At 42.1% G+C, this 14,898-nt stretch overlaps 1 protein-coding gene across 1 annotated transcript in view; it reads right to left on the bottom strand.

The window, feature by feature from the left end:
- Positions 1–2,819: 2,819 nt before the first annotated feature.
- Positions 2,820–14,898, bottom strand: part of LOC125449419 (gastrula zinc finger protein XlCGF57.1-like) — a 97,196-nt gene continuing 85,117 nt past the window's right edge. Inside the window, exon 3 of the mRNA XM_048525202.2 lies at positions 2,820–12,540. Coding sequence (XP_048381159.1) covers positions 11,941–12,540 — 600 coding nt within the window. The 3' untranslated portion in view covers positions 2,820–11,940. The remainder of the gene's footprint in view (positions 12,541–14,898) is intronic.

Raw genomic sequence — 14,898 nt, 5'->3', positions numbered from 1 at the left:
GCAGATGCGGCGGAGGCGGAGGAATTGGGAATAGGGGATGGAATTTTTACAGGAGGCTGAGTGGGAGGAGGTGTAGTCTAGGTAGCTGTGGGAGTCCGTGGGCTTGAAATGGACATCAGTTACAAGCTGGTTGCCTGAGATGGAGACTGAGAGGTCCAGGAAGGTGAGGGATGTGCTGGAGATGGCCCAGGTGAACTGAAAGTTGGGGTGGAAGGTGTTGGTGAAATGGATGAAATGTTCAAGCTCCTCTGCGGAGCAAGAGGCGACGCCGATACAGTCATCAATGTAACGGAGGAAGATGTGGGGTTTGGGGCCTGTGTAGGTGTGGAAGAGGGACTGCTCCACGTAACCTACAAAGAGGCAGGCAAAGCTGGGGCCCATGCGGGTGCCCATGGCCACCCCCTTAGTCTGTAGGAAGTGGGAGGAATCAAAAGAGAAGTTGTTGAGGGTGAGGACGAGTTCGACTAAGCGGATGAGGGTGTCAGTGGAGGGGGACTGGTCGGGCCTGCGGGACAGGAAGAAACGGAGGGCCTTGAGGCCATCTGCATGCGGAATGCAGGTGTATAGGGACTGGACGTCCATGGTGAAAATGAGGTGTTGGGGGCCAGGGAATTGGAAGTCCTGGAGGAGGTGGAGGGCGTGGGTGGTGTCTTGGACGTAGGTAGGGAGTTCCTGAACCAAAGGGGAGAAAATGGAGTCCAGATAGGTGGAGATGAGTTCGGTGGGGCAGGAACAGGCTGAGACAATGGATCGACCAGGGCAGGCAGGTTTGTGGATTTTGGGAAGGAGATAGAAATGGGTCGTGCGGGGTTGGGGAACAATGAGGTTGGAGGTTGTGGGTGGGAGGTCTCCTGAGGTGATGAGGTCATGAATGGTGTTGGAGATGATGGTTTGGTGCTCGGGGGTGGGGTCATGATCGAGGGGGCAGTAGGCAGTGGTGTCGGAGAGTTGGCATTTGACCTCGGTGATGTAGAGGTCAGTGCGCCATACTACCACTGCGCCACCCTTGTCTGCGGGTTTAATGGTGAGGTTGGGGTTGGAGCGGAGGGCTGCCCGTTCTGTGGGGGAAGAGGTTGGAGTGGGTGAGAGGGGTGGAGAGGTTGAGGCGGTTGATGTCTCGACAGCAGTTGGAGATGAAGAGGTCGAGGAAAGGTAGGAGGCCTGGGGGTGGTGTCCAGGAGGAGGACTTGTGTTGGAAACGGGCGAAGGTGTCAGTGGAGGGAGGGTTAGGTTCCCGGTTGAAGAAGCGTGGAGGCGAAGGCGGCGGAAAAACTGTTCTATGTCCAACCGTGACTGGTATTCGTTGATGTGTGGTTGTAGGGGGACAAAGGTGAGCCCCTTGCTTAGGACTGACCATTCGTCCTCAGTCAGTGGAAGGTCTGGGGGGATGGTGAAGATGCGGCAGGGCTCAGTGTGGCTGTCTCCTCTGGGGTTGCTGGCTGTGGAGGTTGTGGGCGGAGCGATGAGGTCGTCGGCCTTTCCTGAAATGTCAAACGACACATTTCTAGCATCATCCCTGTTAGCGTTCTCTGTTTCCTCTCCAGCGCCTCTACATCCTTTTGCATGTTATAACCATCAGAACTGCAAGCAGTAGTCAGTTAATATTTTGCTTCAGTAATCACAAATTACTCAAAAGGAAAATGTTAAGTTCAAGCATGATGTAAAATTAGGTAAGGAGCAACTATTTAAAAATGGTTTCTGCTTGCAATGTCAAACTAATGGATGATGAATTCTGTACAGAGCCTGTTACATGTGGATAATCAGCTCCAACAGTACCATTCTTGTTTCAGGGCCTGTGCTAGAAATATGTCCTGGCCACAGATAACAGGCCTGTCCTGTGTTTTCAACCAGCAAGCTGCTAAGGAAGCTTTCTTCATAAGGCAGCAATAGAGTGATCAAATGCGAAATGTTACATTTTGGTAAAACAAACAGGGACAGGACTTATACAATTAAAAGTAGAACCTTATGTAGTGTTATAAATAGAGAAACCTAGGGGTGCAGGTACATAATTCTTTGAAGTTTGCATCACATGTAGACAGGGTGGTTAAAAAACCATTTAGCACACTTGTCTTCATTGCTCAGATCTTTGAATAAAGGAGTTGGGACGTCATTGTACAGGACATTGGTGAGGCCTCTTCTGGAGTACAGTGTCTAGTTCTGGTTGCCTCATTGTAGGAAAGATATTATTAAGCTGGAGAGGATTCAGAAAAGATTTACCAGGACGTTACCAGGAATGGAGATTTTGAGTTATAAGGAGAGGCTGGATAGGCTGGGACTTTTTTCACTGGAGCATGGGAGGTTGAGGGGGAACATTATAGAGGTTTATAAACCGATGAGAGGTATAGATAAGGTGAATGGCAGATGTTATTTTTCTAGGGTGGGCATATTTTTTAAGGTGAGAGGAGAAAGATTTTAAGACATGGGCAATTTTATTACAGAGTGTGGTTCGTGTGTGGAATGAACTTCCAGAGAAAGTGGTGAATGCAGATACAGTTACAGCATTTAAAAAGATATTTAAATAAATACATGAATAAGAAATGTTTTGAGAGATTAGTCCATAGGTGCAGGCGGGGGGACTAGTTTAGTTTGGGATTATGGTCAGCATGCACTGGTTGGACTGAAGGGTCTATTTCTGTGCTCAATAACTCTATAATGTCCAATCAATGTTTTCAGGTTTTATCAGAAGTACAATACCAGTGAGAATACTGGACAAGCCAGACATTGTAAGGATCAGACTTGCTACACCATAATCATTTCAACAATAGAATGTGTGGAAGAACTACAGATAAGAAAAGAAATAGCAGGTCATCAGGACTGAGTTGAAACAACAAAAGAATCTTTATTATACCAACTTGAACAAAACAACACACACAATGATTAAATAGGTGCACTGCGCAAGTAACAGAATGATTCTAAACAAGATAATCTTCTATTTTAAACTCAATCCAACAGACGTAACACTGCTTCATTTTTGCTAGTGTGGCTTTCACTTGGATAAACTTTTAAAGATACTTATACTCATGAAGACAGATCCTTTTCTTTCTCGTTGTTTGCCTGCACAGTTCATGCTATGAGCCAGCCAATGTGACCTCCTTGTGGTGATACAGGTGTTGTAGACAGTTGCACAGCATAACCCATCAGACAGCTGTACATACTTTGTTCAGGGTTTGACTGAAGATGTGTAATTTGGGTGCTGGTTGTAAATGTTGGTGTGTTCACCAATCTGGGAAGTTTGATAGCAGACATTTTGTCCCCTTACTAGGTAACATCCTCAGTGCATGGAGCTTCCTGTGAAGTGCTGTTGTCTTGTGCCAGTTCAAATTGATATGGAGATAGTAGGAACTGCAGATGCTGGAGAATCTGAGAATAACAAGGCGTACAGCTGGATGAACACAGCAGGCCAAGCAGCATCAGAGGAGCAGGACAGCTGACATTTTGGGCCTAGACCCTTCTTCAGAAATGAGCTGCAGTGGGAGAGAGATCCACTGAGGTCTCTCTGGAGGGTGGAGGGTAACTTCTTCAAGGTAGGCATCCTTCGAAAAGGCTTTGCAGTGGGGTTAAAATTGTTTCAGCTATAGTAGATGCTGGAGAATCTGAGATAACAAGCTGTAGAGCTGGATGAACATAGACCAATTTCTGAAGAAGGGTCTAGGCCTGAAACATCAGCTTTCCTGCTCCTCTGCTGCTTGGCCTGCTGTGTTCATCCAGCTCCACACCTTGTTATCTCAAATTGGTCTGGTTTTTGCTGCTTTTGGTAGGTGCCCATTCTGGCTGCGCATTGTAATGGTCGGTATATCGGGTCTAATTCAACATGTTTGTTAATGGAATCTGTGGATGAATGTCAAACCTCCAAGAATTCCCTGGCTGTCCTGTAATAAAAACCAAAAGAACTGCAGATGCTGTAAATCAGGAACAAAAACAGAGGTTGCTGGAAAAGCTCAGCAGCTTACTTCCATTTCTGAGGGAGGGTCATCAAACTCAAAACATCAACTCTGATTTTTTTCTTCACAAATGCTACCAGACCTGTGAACTTTTCCTGAAACCTCTGTTTTTGTTCCTGGCTGTCCTCTTTTTGGCTTGTCCATTGATAGTAGTAGTGTTCCAATTGAAAGTGTGGTTTTTCTCATCTGTGTGTATTGAAACCAAGGATAACTGGTCATGTTGTTTAGTTGCTAGCTGATGTTCGTAGATGCGGGCTGCTAGTTGTCTGCCTGTTTGTCCCATGTAGTATTTTGTGCAGTCTCCGCATGGTATCTTGTAGACCACATTCGTCCCATTCAAAGCAGCAGCAAAAACTGGACCATATAAATTTGAACCAGCACAAGACACCAGTGCTTTGAGGCTCCACAGCACTGAGAATGTCACCTAATAAGGGGATGAAACGTCGGCTATCAAACCTTCTAGCTCAGCGAACACACCAGCATCTACAAATTTTGTTCACATCTATTCTGTAATTGGACATCTTTTCCCCTTACACAGCAACTTGGTTCTATCTAATTTTGGGAAATTCACTTTCTCTCTTAAATCGACAGAACAAGTTTTTTGGTTAAATGCAGCAGACTACATCTCTCCAAACTCCAAGTCAGATATCTTTTCACTTACATTTTTTAAACCAATACCTTTTTTTTTATTTTGAGCATGGGGGTAGAGGTGAATGTAGTGGCCATCACTAAGAGGAAGGTGCTGGGAAGCTGAAAGGTCTGAAGGTGGACAAATCATCCAGATCAGATGGACTACATGTCAGGGCTCTGAAGGAAATAGCTGAGGAGCCTGTTGAAGCATTGGTTGACGATCTTTCAGGAATCGCTGGAGGCAGGAAGGGTCCCAGAGGACTGGAAAATAGCTAACGTAACATCCCTATTCAAAAAGGGAGGGAGGCAGAAAATGCAGAATTATAGGCCAGTTAGCCTGACCTCAGTCATTGGTAAGATTTTAAGAGTCCATTGTTAAGGATGAGATTATGGAGTACTGAAAGTGTATGGTAAAACAGGCTGAGTCAGCATGGCTTTGTCAAGGGGAAGTTATGCCTGACAAATCTGTTAAAATTGGGGAGGTAACAAGCAAGTTAGACAAAGGACAGCCAGTGGATGTCACCTGTTTGGATTTCAAGAAGACCTTTGACAGGAGGTTGCTAAATATATGGTGTTAGGGGCAAGATACTGGTATGCATAGAGGATTGATTGACTGATAGGACACACAGGGTGAGAATAAAGGGGTCTCTTTCAGGATGGCACACGGTGACTCAGAGTTCTGCAGGAGTCAGTGATGAGATCACAATTATTTAACATTATAAATTAATAATCTGGAAGAAGGAACTGAGGGCATTGTTGCTAAATTTGCAGATGACATAAAGAAAAATATAGAGGGACAGTCAGTGTTAAGAAAGCAGGGAGGGTCAGAAGGACTTAAATAGACTGGGAGAGTGGGCAAAGAAGTGGAAGATAGAATACAATGCAGAAAAGTGTGAGGTTATATATTTTGGTACGAAGAACAGAGCCATGGATTATTTTCTAGTTGGTGGGGGGAGGATTTGGAAATCTGAAGCATAAAGGGACTTGGCAGTCCCAGTTCAGGACTCTCTTTAGGTTAACATACAGGTTCACTTGACTGTTAGGAAGACAAATGCAATGTTAGCAGTCATTTTGAGAGGGTGAGAATACAAGAGCAGGGATGTACTGCTGAGGCTGTATAAGGCCCTGGTCAGACCACATTTGTAATATGAGCAGTTTTGTGCCCTATTTCTAAGGAAAGAGTGCTGGCCTTGGAGGGATCAAGAAGAGGCTCACAGTACAATCCCAGGTATGAAGGGCGTGTCATAGAAGTAGCACTTGAGGAGTCTGGGCTGTACCCAATTGAATGCAGAAGGATGAGAGGAGATCTGATTGAAACTTACAGAATAGGGAAAGGCCTCAACAGAGTGGACTCAGAGAAAGTGTTTCCGCAATAGGACAGCCTAGGATCTGAGGGTAAAACCTTAGAGTGAAGGGAAGACCCTTTAGAACCAAGATGAGGAGGACCTTTCTCAGTCAGAGGGTGGTTACCTGTGGAACACATTACTACAGAGGGCTGAGAAGGCCAAGTGACAAGTGTTTAAGTCAGAGACAGATAGGTTCTTCATTAGTGAGGGGATCAAGAATTATGGGGAGAAAGCCAAAGAATGGAGTTGAAAACATATTAGCCATGATTGGTGTAGCAGACTCAATGGGCTAATTCTGCTCCCATATGTTATGATCTTATGGTCCCTGTGGTAGATCAGGTAGTCTGTACAGACAGTGTGTTCTAAAATGTCCTGACACATTTAATGGCATTTTCTTCCAAACAAATGTCCCAAGTATTAGATTAGTCAATGAAAATGAAGATTAATAGTTCATATTTTACACATTCACAACATCATCAATGGAAACATGGCAGCCAATTTGCACACAGCAAGGCTTCATGAACACAAATAAATAACAACATTCTATTTAACGATCTATCCCACTTGGGGCGCAAAGGGGCTGTTATCTAAGAGATGGTATCTCTGACAGTGCTGCACTGACTTGTGTACCTGGATTTTGTACTCAAGTTTCTGGAGCTTGATTTAAACCCAGAACCTTCTAAATCTAAGGCAAGCATGCTACCCAGTCTCCAACGCTAAGTGGACGAAACAGACTCCATGAACAAATTTAAGACTGTGGCTAAAGTTACAAGCACAATAACAAAGTAATCATTACAAAAGAAAATGACCACAGCAACTGCAGAAATTTTTGGTGGAACTTCCACACTTTGTTCAGGCTCACCACTTGGGTTTCTCTTAGTTAATGCTGACTGCAGCTGCACAATCCCAGACTGAGTCTGTAATCTGTTCCTCTACCCAGATGCACTTGTATGGTACGATCTGCATGTTTAGCACACAAAACAATGCTTTTCACTGTATCTCAGTATATGTGACAACAATAAGTCAAACTAAATTTAAAAATCTAAATGAAATCAAAAGCTGGAAACTTAGCTACTGTGCCTACGAACCTCTATGTCATGTGTTCAAAGTAAACGCGTGGGAACAGCAAAATTACAAGCCAGTCATGACAAGCAATTTTGAAACAGAACACCAGCATAACCATTTTACTTCCATATGTGTTAAAATCTCCCACAGCTAACATGATTGTCCATGATTTTCTTTCATATTATATTGGGATGGCCTGACAGCTTTTTGAGAAAATCATCTTTCATTGACTCAGAGATAGTAGGAACTGCAGATGCTGGAGAATCTGAGATAACAAGGTGTAGAGCTGGATGAATACAGCAGGCCAAGCAGCATCAGAGGAGCAGGAAGGCCGACGCTTCAGGCCTAGACCCTTCTTCAGAAAAATCTTTCTGAACACATCTTCATTTAATGAAGCAACTATTCATGCTACGATACTAATGTCCTAGGATAATTGCTTTTCTCTCAAAAACATATTATCTGATGAGTCAGCTGTAAGAAATAATGGACAGAGTTTTTAACCAGAAGTGTCACCTTCAGGGAGTTTTATGGAGGCGTTCTCTCCATCAGTTCTGGTGAGTTACCTGACAATTTCTATGCTGTTTAGCTACACTTGCATCATCTGGTAGTCACCAGTGGTGGTGCTGTCAATTCTGATGGGGCCTCCTGGGATCCGCACAGCCGGTGCCATATTTAAGTCCCAGACCAAATGTGGCAAGCCAGGAATAGCCAATCAAATGTGTTGCTGCAAAATTCTAAAATTTTGCTTCTATATCTTACAGTCATAGCTCCATCCTCAGCAATTGTCTCCATAGCAACTTCAAGGTTTTCTAAAAGCCTTTTGACCTAACTTAAAGTGCTAACATTATTTTTGAAAGAAACTTAAAGTAAACAATATCTGATCTACCTGAAATGGAACCCACAATTCTACATTTTAACTCCATAAAAGCTGCAAAGATTATTAAATCACAAAATTACAGCAGTGTTACAGTGCAAAAGGAGATCATTCAGGTCAGTGTGTCTGCATCAGCTCTCCAAATATTATGAATTAGTGCCACTCTCCTGACTTTTCCTAATACCCTCGCACATTGGATCATTATTTGAATAGAAACAATGTCATCTTCATCGGAACCTGCCTCAACATAATTCAAGTCAGTGCAACTACTCGTTGTGTGAAAGTTTTTTTTTCCCTTACTTTGCTACTTTTGTAATTTGCTTTAAATCTGTACTGTTTATTTCTCAATCCATTTATGAGCAAGAATAGTTTCTCTCTAATATATCCAGCTCCCTCATGATTTTAAAAACTTCTAATAGATCTCCTTCTAGCTTCTATCTCACTAAGAATAGTTCAAACCCCTTCAATCTGGAACCATTCCTGTAAACCTATTCTCTCCAATTTGTTCATATCTTTTTTATTGCATGGTACCCAGAACTGCATACTGTATTCTAGGTGAGGTCTAGCAAGTGCCATATTTGAGTTCAGCATAACCCCCATGCTCTTGTACTCTATTAATGCTGCCCAGGATACTATACACTCTATTAACTGCACTCTTCATTTGTTCTGCCACCTTCAATGAACTGTGCACAATCACCCAGGTCCCCCTGCTCCGGCACCCCTCTTTAGAGTAACACCCCTTACTTTGTACTGTCCACCCATGCTTTTCCTATGAAAATGAACGACCTCAAACTTCTCCATTGAATTTGATCTGTCATGTCAGCCCAACCCACCAACCTGTCCGCATCCTGTTGGCATTCTACGCTTTCCTTCTCATTGTTTACAATGTTTCCAGGTTTTGTGACATGTGCCAACTTTGAAACTGCTACCTACACACTAGGATCCAGATCATTAACACAGATCAGGAAAAACAATGGACCCAGTGCTAACCCCTGATGGACTCCACTACAAATCTTCCTTCAGCCTGAAAAATACCCATTGGCAATCATTCAGATTCCTATTTCATAAAATGATTATTTTCAAATCTCCCAGTCTTGAGTAGGGAACATCAAAATCAATTTCTCACAACTCCAGCCACTACTAACCTATGAGCTTGTTTTCCTAATTCCTTGAACACATACTATAAACATACTGAAGTTGCTAGAAGATTCAGATTCAGCAGTGCAAAACCTTGCTGCCTCCAAGACCAAATGTCAGAATATTTTTAGTGATGTGAAAAATGTCAATTTTAATTATCTCTTTCCATTTGCAGATTTAGTCTCACATTTTTAATTGTTGACACGTCGTCAACCTCCATGGTTCAAATTATAATTCTTGTGGGAACTTAAAAATTCTCCAGGTCTCTGCATTTGCCTTCATCCACCTTGTAGTTGTTTCCTCAATGCAGATTCTCTGTCTGTCTTTACATCAATGTCACTCCCTCTGATAGATACTAGTGGGTACAATCTATCCTCATGATCTTAAAGTCACCTGCTCAATGGAGTGTTTGTTAGTGCCTTAATGATTTACAATGTCATCCCATGGACATTTGTAACAATTTCATGCTGTTTTGTTGTTGAGTTGCTGAACATGTCTGGGACATGTTATTCAGTGCAGCTTCACCACGCATTTCCATGTTAATCTTCAAGGCGTATAAAATCATATCTCTTACTCATACTGCTGTCCCAATCAAGCGACAAGTGCAATCTGATAAAAGCCATTCATGACTTTCTGATAACCTTACCAGAAGATCAAGGAAGTGTCAGTTTGAAAATCTTTGCTTAACTCCCCCAGCTCAGTTCCAATGTGTCAGGCAGTGGCCAGACGATCACATTCAGTTTCTTACAATGTTCTGAAGCAAGCAAACATCTCCAAGAGAAGGGTATTGATTTATGAATCTCATCCTCACTTTGTGACTTCCACCAGAATGTAAATGGTATAATCCATTGAATTAGACCCAGGGAGAGTCATTCCAATTCCTGTTTGGAGTGAATTCCTTCTTTATTCTAAGTGCAGAATTGCATTAATTTTCATTCTCTCTCATGAAGGAGAGTTGGTCGAATTTTACTGTCCAATTCAATATTTTCAGAATGTGGTGTCTGCAGATCAGAGGCAGAAATACTTACAATCAGTTTAGCAATAACTCCAGTTTTCAAGCAATTTTTCATTAAAGATAACAAATGGGATGGAGGTCAATCTTAAAACGTGGTGCTTTGTTCAAATTGTCATCGTTGCATCAGCGGAAAGGATTAACTCCTCTGCTTGTTTGTAAAAGGGCTCAGCAAACATTTACAAATGATCAAGATTTGGTCAATTTTGCACAACTTTCTTTCAGAACTACAAATCAAATGCCATTTCAAACTTTGTTTCCAAGTCTTTGGTACTTTTCTCAGCTTTGTCAAATGTTATTTTGTTTCTTCTCCAAATGACTAATGTAACTGAAGAGAAAGAAAAGTTTTTAAAAATATAAGCTGTTGGACGTACTTTAACCATTTTAGACAAAGCAAAACAGTTACAGGGTAGGGAGTCCCACAGCTTGAGAGCTTGGAAACAACTACAAGTCTGAAATTATCTTTGGGGAAATCAAATTTTTAGTCCCTTTACAATTGCTCAAGTAAATTGTAATGCATCCTTAAAGATCCACTTTCATTTTGTCGTGAAAATGTTTCACTTTTCTCAGCACAGAAACTGGTAGCATTTTAGATGAAATGCTGATTGTAAACTACTCTCATAGCTGGTGTCTGAAGACAATCCTGTCCACCGTCGAACCACCAGCACAGAAACTGCACTGTGCTTCTGGATACACTCAATCTGTAAGTGGATGGAGTATGTTCAGCATGACCCTGGCGAAGGTCTTCCCCGTGACAGTAAGGAGTGGGATGTTCCCACAGTTCCTGTAAACTCCTCTGTTTCTTTTGTTTTTGTAGGTGCATGTCCTATGGGATAGACCTTGCCTCCTAACAAAGGAGAAGGTGGTCATGAAGGTGCAGTAGTAGGGTGGACGTTTTGCATTTGGGTAGTTCGGTTGTGATCCATCCTTGCAGGGAAACTTGCTGCTTCCTCCACAATCGATGGCCTTTTCTTGGTCAGGTGACAAGGGTTCCACACCTGACACAACAATGACAGGAGCAGCAGGACAGCATCAAATGGAGACTAGGGGATAGTCATCTCACAGGAATATTGCCCAGTCATGTTAAACCCAGCGAGATATCTGTTGACTTCCTCCAGTGGATACTTCAACTCCAAATTTCTCGGGGGCAACCTTCCCCATAATGGGACCAAGAGTTCTCTCGATCCCATCAGACACAGCTTGTAAATTAACATGACCACAGGCAGTTTGGATTTCCTGACATGCCTGATTCAGTGATTCTTTGCCCTGTATCTGTTCCTTTGCACAACTGTCTTGACTACTTACAGATGATGTAGCATTCTAGCTGTTGCATTGGTGTTGTACATTAAATCATCTCTTTTTGTTTGCTTCAATGACAGAAGTAATATCTGCCAAGCAGTATTCAGACCAATCTTTGATGTGGTTCTGCCTTTACCAAATGTTGCTGCTGTCGTGTCAAAAATGATTGATCCCAGCAACTTCCAAACTTCATCAATATCAATGTTGATTGATAAAGCTTTTATTGATTTCTCTGCAAAACATTTCATTATTATTCATGACCCTTGACTTAATTTAATGCCATAATGGAGGTGTCAACGTGAAGAATGTGCATCAGTCAAAACTGTCAGCAAAAATTAAAAGAGATTTTCTACGAGGAGATATTAACTTCCCAGATTCTGAACAGCAGATTTTGCACCAAAAATCAATTTAGGATTAAAGTAAAAATTCATAATTTTATTGTTACCAAGTTCCCAGTTCAAGGAGAAAGATCACAGGTGATATGTGTTCAAGAAGAAAGAGTCTAGCCCTGAAAATCAAATTAAATTCCAGCCACAGTTACAGGGGTGTTAATATCAGACACAAACCAAATATGATCAATTCTCAATCTCAGACATGATTAATAGCAGCAGCTACAGCAGAATCAAAGCCCTGCAGTCACTTATGGATTCGTTGGTGTCTCTGCAGATGGGATGACTGAGTGAATTCCATCCCACACACAGAGCAGGGGAATGGCCTCTCCACAATGTGAACTTGCTGATGTGTCAGCAGTTGGGATGACCAAGGGAATTTCCTCCCACACACAGAGCAGGTGAACGGCTTCTCACTAGCGTGTGTGCGTTGGTGTTCTTTGAGGTCGATCGAATGCTTGAATGTCTTTCCACAGGAAGTGCAGCGAAATGGATTCTCCTTCGTGTGAAAATGGTGGTGTGACTCAAGGGCGTGTAACTGAGAGAATCTCGTCCCACACACAAAGCAACTGAATGGTTTCTGCCCTGTGTGAATTCGCTCATGTTCAGTAAGTGTGTCTGAAGATCTGAAGCTCTGTCCACAGGTTGTGCAGCTGAATGGCTTATCCTCAGTGTGAACTCGCTGGTGTGAACAAAGATTGGATGACCGAGCAAATCCCTTCCCACACACGGTGCAGGTGAACAGCCTCTCCCCAGAATGAGTGCGTCGATGGATTTCCAACCGTGATGAGTAATTAAATCCTTTCCCACAATCTTCACATTTCCACGGTTTCTCCATGGTGCTGGTGTCCTCGTATCTCTCCAGTTGGATGATCAGTCAAAGCCTCGTCCACCCACAGAACGAGTGTATGGTTTCTCACTGCTGTAAATGATGCAATATATTTTCAGGCCTGTAATTGCCTAACCTGTTTCCACAGTCAGGGCACTGGAACACATCCACTCAGTCCGTGTAAGTTGTTAAAGCTCTTTGCACACAGTCAGTTCACTGGAACACACTCATTCAGGTGAGAGGCTTGGTGCTTTTCCTGTCATGTTTATGCTCTCAATTTTCTTCCATAGCCAGAACAGATATACATTTCTTCTTTCTCATTCATTGCAGCTGGTATTCTGTTTCTCATGAATCAAGTGACTGTTTAATTGTGACATTAATTTTGATTTGAGCTTCCCACCTTTAAAATATCCTTTTTTCTACATCCTGTAAAAGGAGTTTGCAAGCTTTTAACTGTCAGTACGGGATAGAGATTCTGAACAGACAATTCTAATTTGGCTGAAATATTGTTTCCTCTCTCTTTTGTTCCCCAAAAACTTTAAGTCCAAATCCTATACACTCTTCCTCAAGTTTAACAAAGACATTTTCATTGGGCTTTTTGAAAAGATGGAGGTAATCAGCCAGTCAGCATGATTTTGTGAAAGGGAAATCATGTTTAACAAAGTTGTTGGAGTTTTTTAAGGAACATGTGCTGTGGATAATGGAGAACCCCGGATGTACCGCACTTAGATTTTCAGAAGGCATTTGATAAGCTGTCACATAAAAGGTTATTGTGAAAAGCTCATGGAGTAGGGCGTAATATATTTCCATGCTGTCTGTTTCATATTAGCAAGCCAGTCATAAAATGTTCTTCTCTGCTTGGCAAGATGTAATGAGTGATGTGCCACAGGTATCATTGTAGAGTCCTTGATGTTTTGCAATTTTTTTTCAGAGGTTTGGTTTCAACCTTTGCTGACAAAGTGAATATAAGTAGGAAAATAAGTTGAGAGGATGCAAGCAAGTTGCAAAGGGGTATTGATAGGTTAAGTGAATGAGCAACAATCTGGAAAATAGAACATGTAGGAATTGGTCCATTTCAGCAGAACCAATAAAAATGAAGTATTTCATTGAATGATCAGGCTACAGAGCTTTAAGCTGGCCTTCTTACTGCACAGATTGCAGAAGGTTAGCATGCAAATACAGCAAGTAATTAGAAAAGCTAGTAGCCATTCACTGCAAGGGAGGTTGAGTCCAAAAAGGAGGTTATGCTTCATTTGTAAAGGGCACAGATAAGACCACATCTTGTATACCATGCACCATTATTGGACTCCTTAGTTATGGATGGATGCAAACGCATTGGATGCTGTTCAGAGAAGGTTGACAAAACTAATAACTGGAATAAATGGATTGTTCTATGAGGAAACCTTGGACACACTGGGCTTCTATCAAATGAAGAGTAACAGGTAACTTTTTTTTCTGAAGAGTAACAGGCAACTTGATTGAAACATACAAAGAGCCTGACAGGTATTGAGAGAGTAGGTATCAAGAGGACATTTCCTGTATGGGTAAACCTAGAGCTGGGGGGGGTCACTGTTTCATTACAAACTGCACTTTTTAGCAGTGTGAACACCAGACAGAGCTTTACAGTGTGATGTCATTTGACAATTAATCTGCCTGCTTTTCCCAGAATTAAGACCAACAAATTATCAATTAAAAACAATTCTTAGTGTGCTTTTTAAACAGAAGTATAAAACAATAAGTGTGTGACTTTGGTCTTATCTTATTTGTCCTAATAATCACCACTTTAGGAGTTTAGGTTTTCACAGAAAAGCTAAAACGTGTCACAAAGCTTTTGCTTCATAAAAATGTAAGAATGTTAAGACTCAGTCTAGTTAAATGTGAACAAATTAACCCAAGCACAAAACAGTACTAAACTGTAATTCTGACCATGAAAACCTCAGTTATTATATGCTGACCTGATATCACAAACACAACTCAGACTGACCATGGAGGCCATGGTTGTGTTGGGAACAAACACTGTTGAAAATAACATATTGCTAATTTAAGGTGATGATGAGCAAAATTATTTTTCCCCCCCCCTCAGAGAGCTGAGAATCTTTGAAATACACTACTTGAAAGTTGGTGTCTTTGAATATTTTGAGTCTGGGATAGACAGATTTCAGGTTAGCTAGGGTGGAAGGGTCTTGGGGGGCAAGGCAGGAATGTGGAGTAATCAGATTGGCCAGGATCTTATTGATTGGTGGAGCAGACTCCAGCAGCTGAGTTAGGGATGCCTCTAATTGGGATATTCGTTCCACCCTTGCCATGAATTAATACCCATCTTCTCAATTCCTGGCCCCCCAGTGCTTCATCTTTACAATAGACATTCAATCCCTA

The sequence above is a fragment of the Stegostoma tigrinum genome, chromosome 42 (genome assembly GCF_030684315.1).
Source record: "Stegostoma tigrinum isolate sSteTig4 chromosome 42, sSteTig4.hap1, whole genome shotgun sequence".
In the NCBI taxonomy this organism is placed as follows: domain Eukaryota; kingdom Metazoa; phylum Chordata; class Chondrichthyes; order Orectolobiformes; family Stegostomatidae; genus Stegostoma; species Stegostoma tigrinum.
Note: the sequence above shows the minus strand (reverse complement) of the source record. Positions and strands in the feature narration are given on the sequence as shown.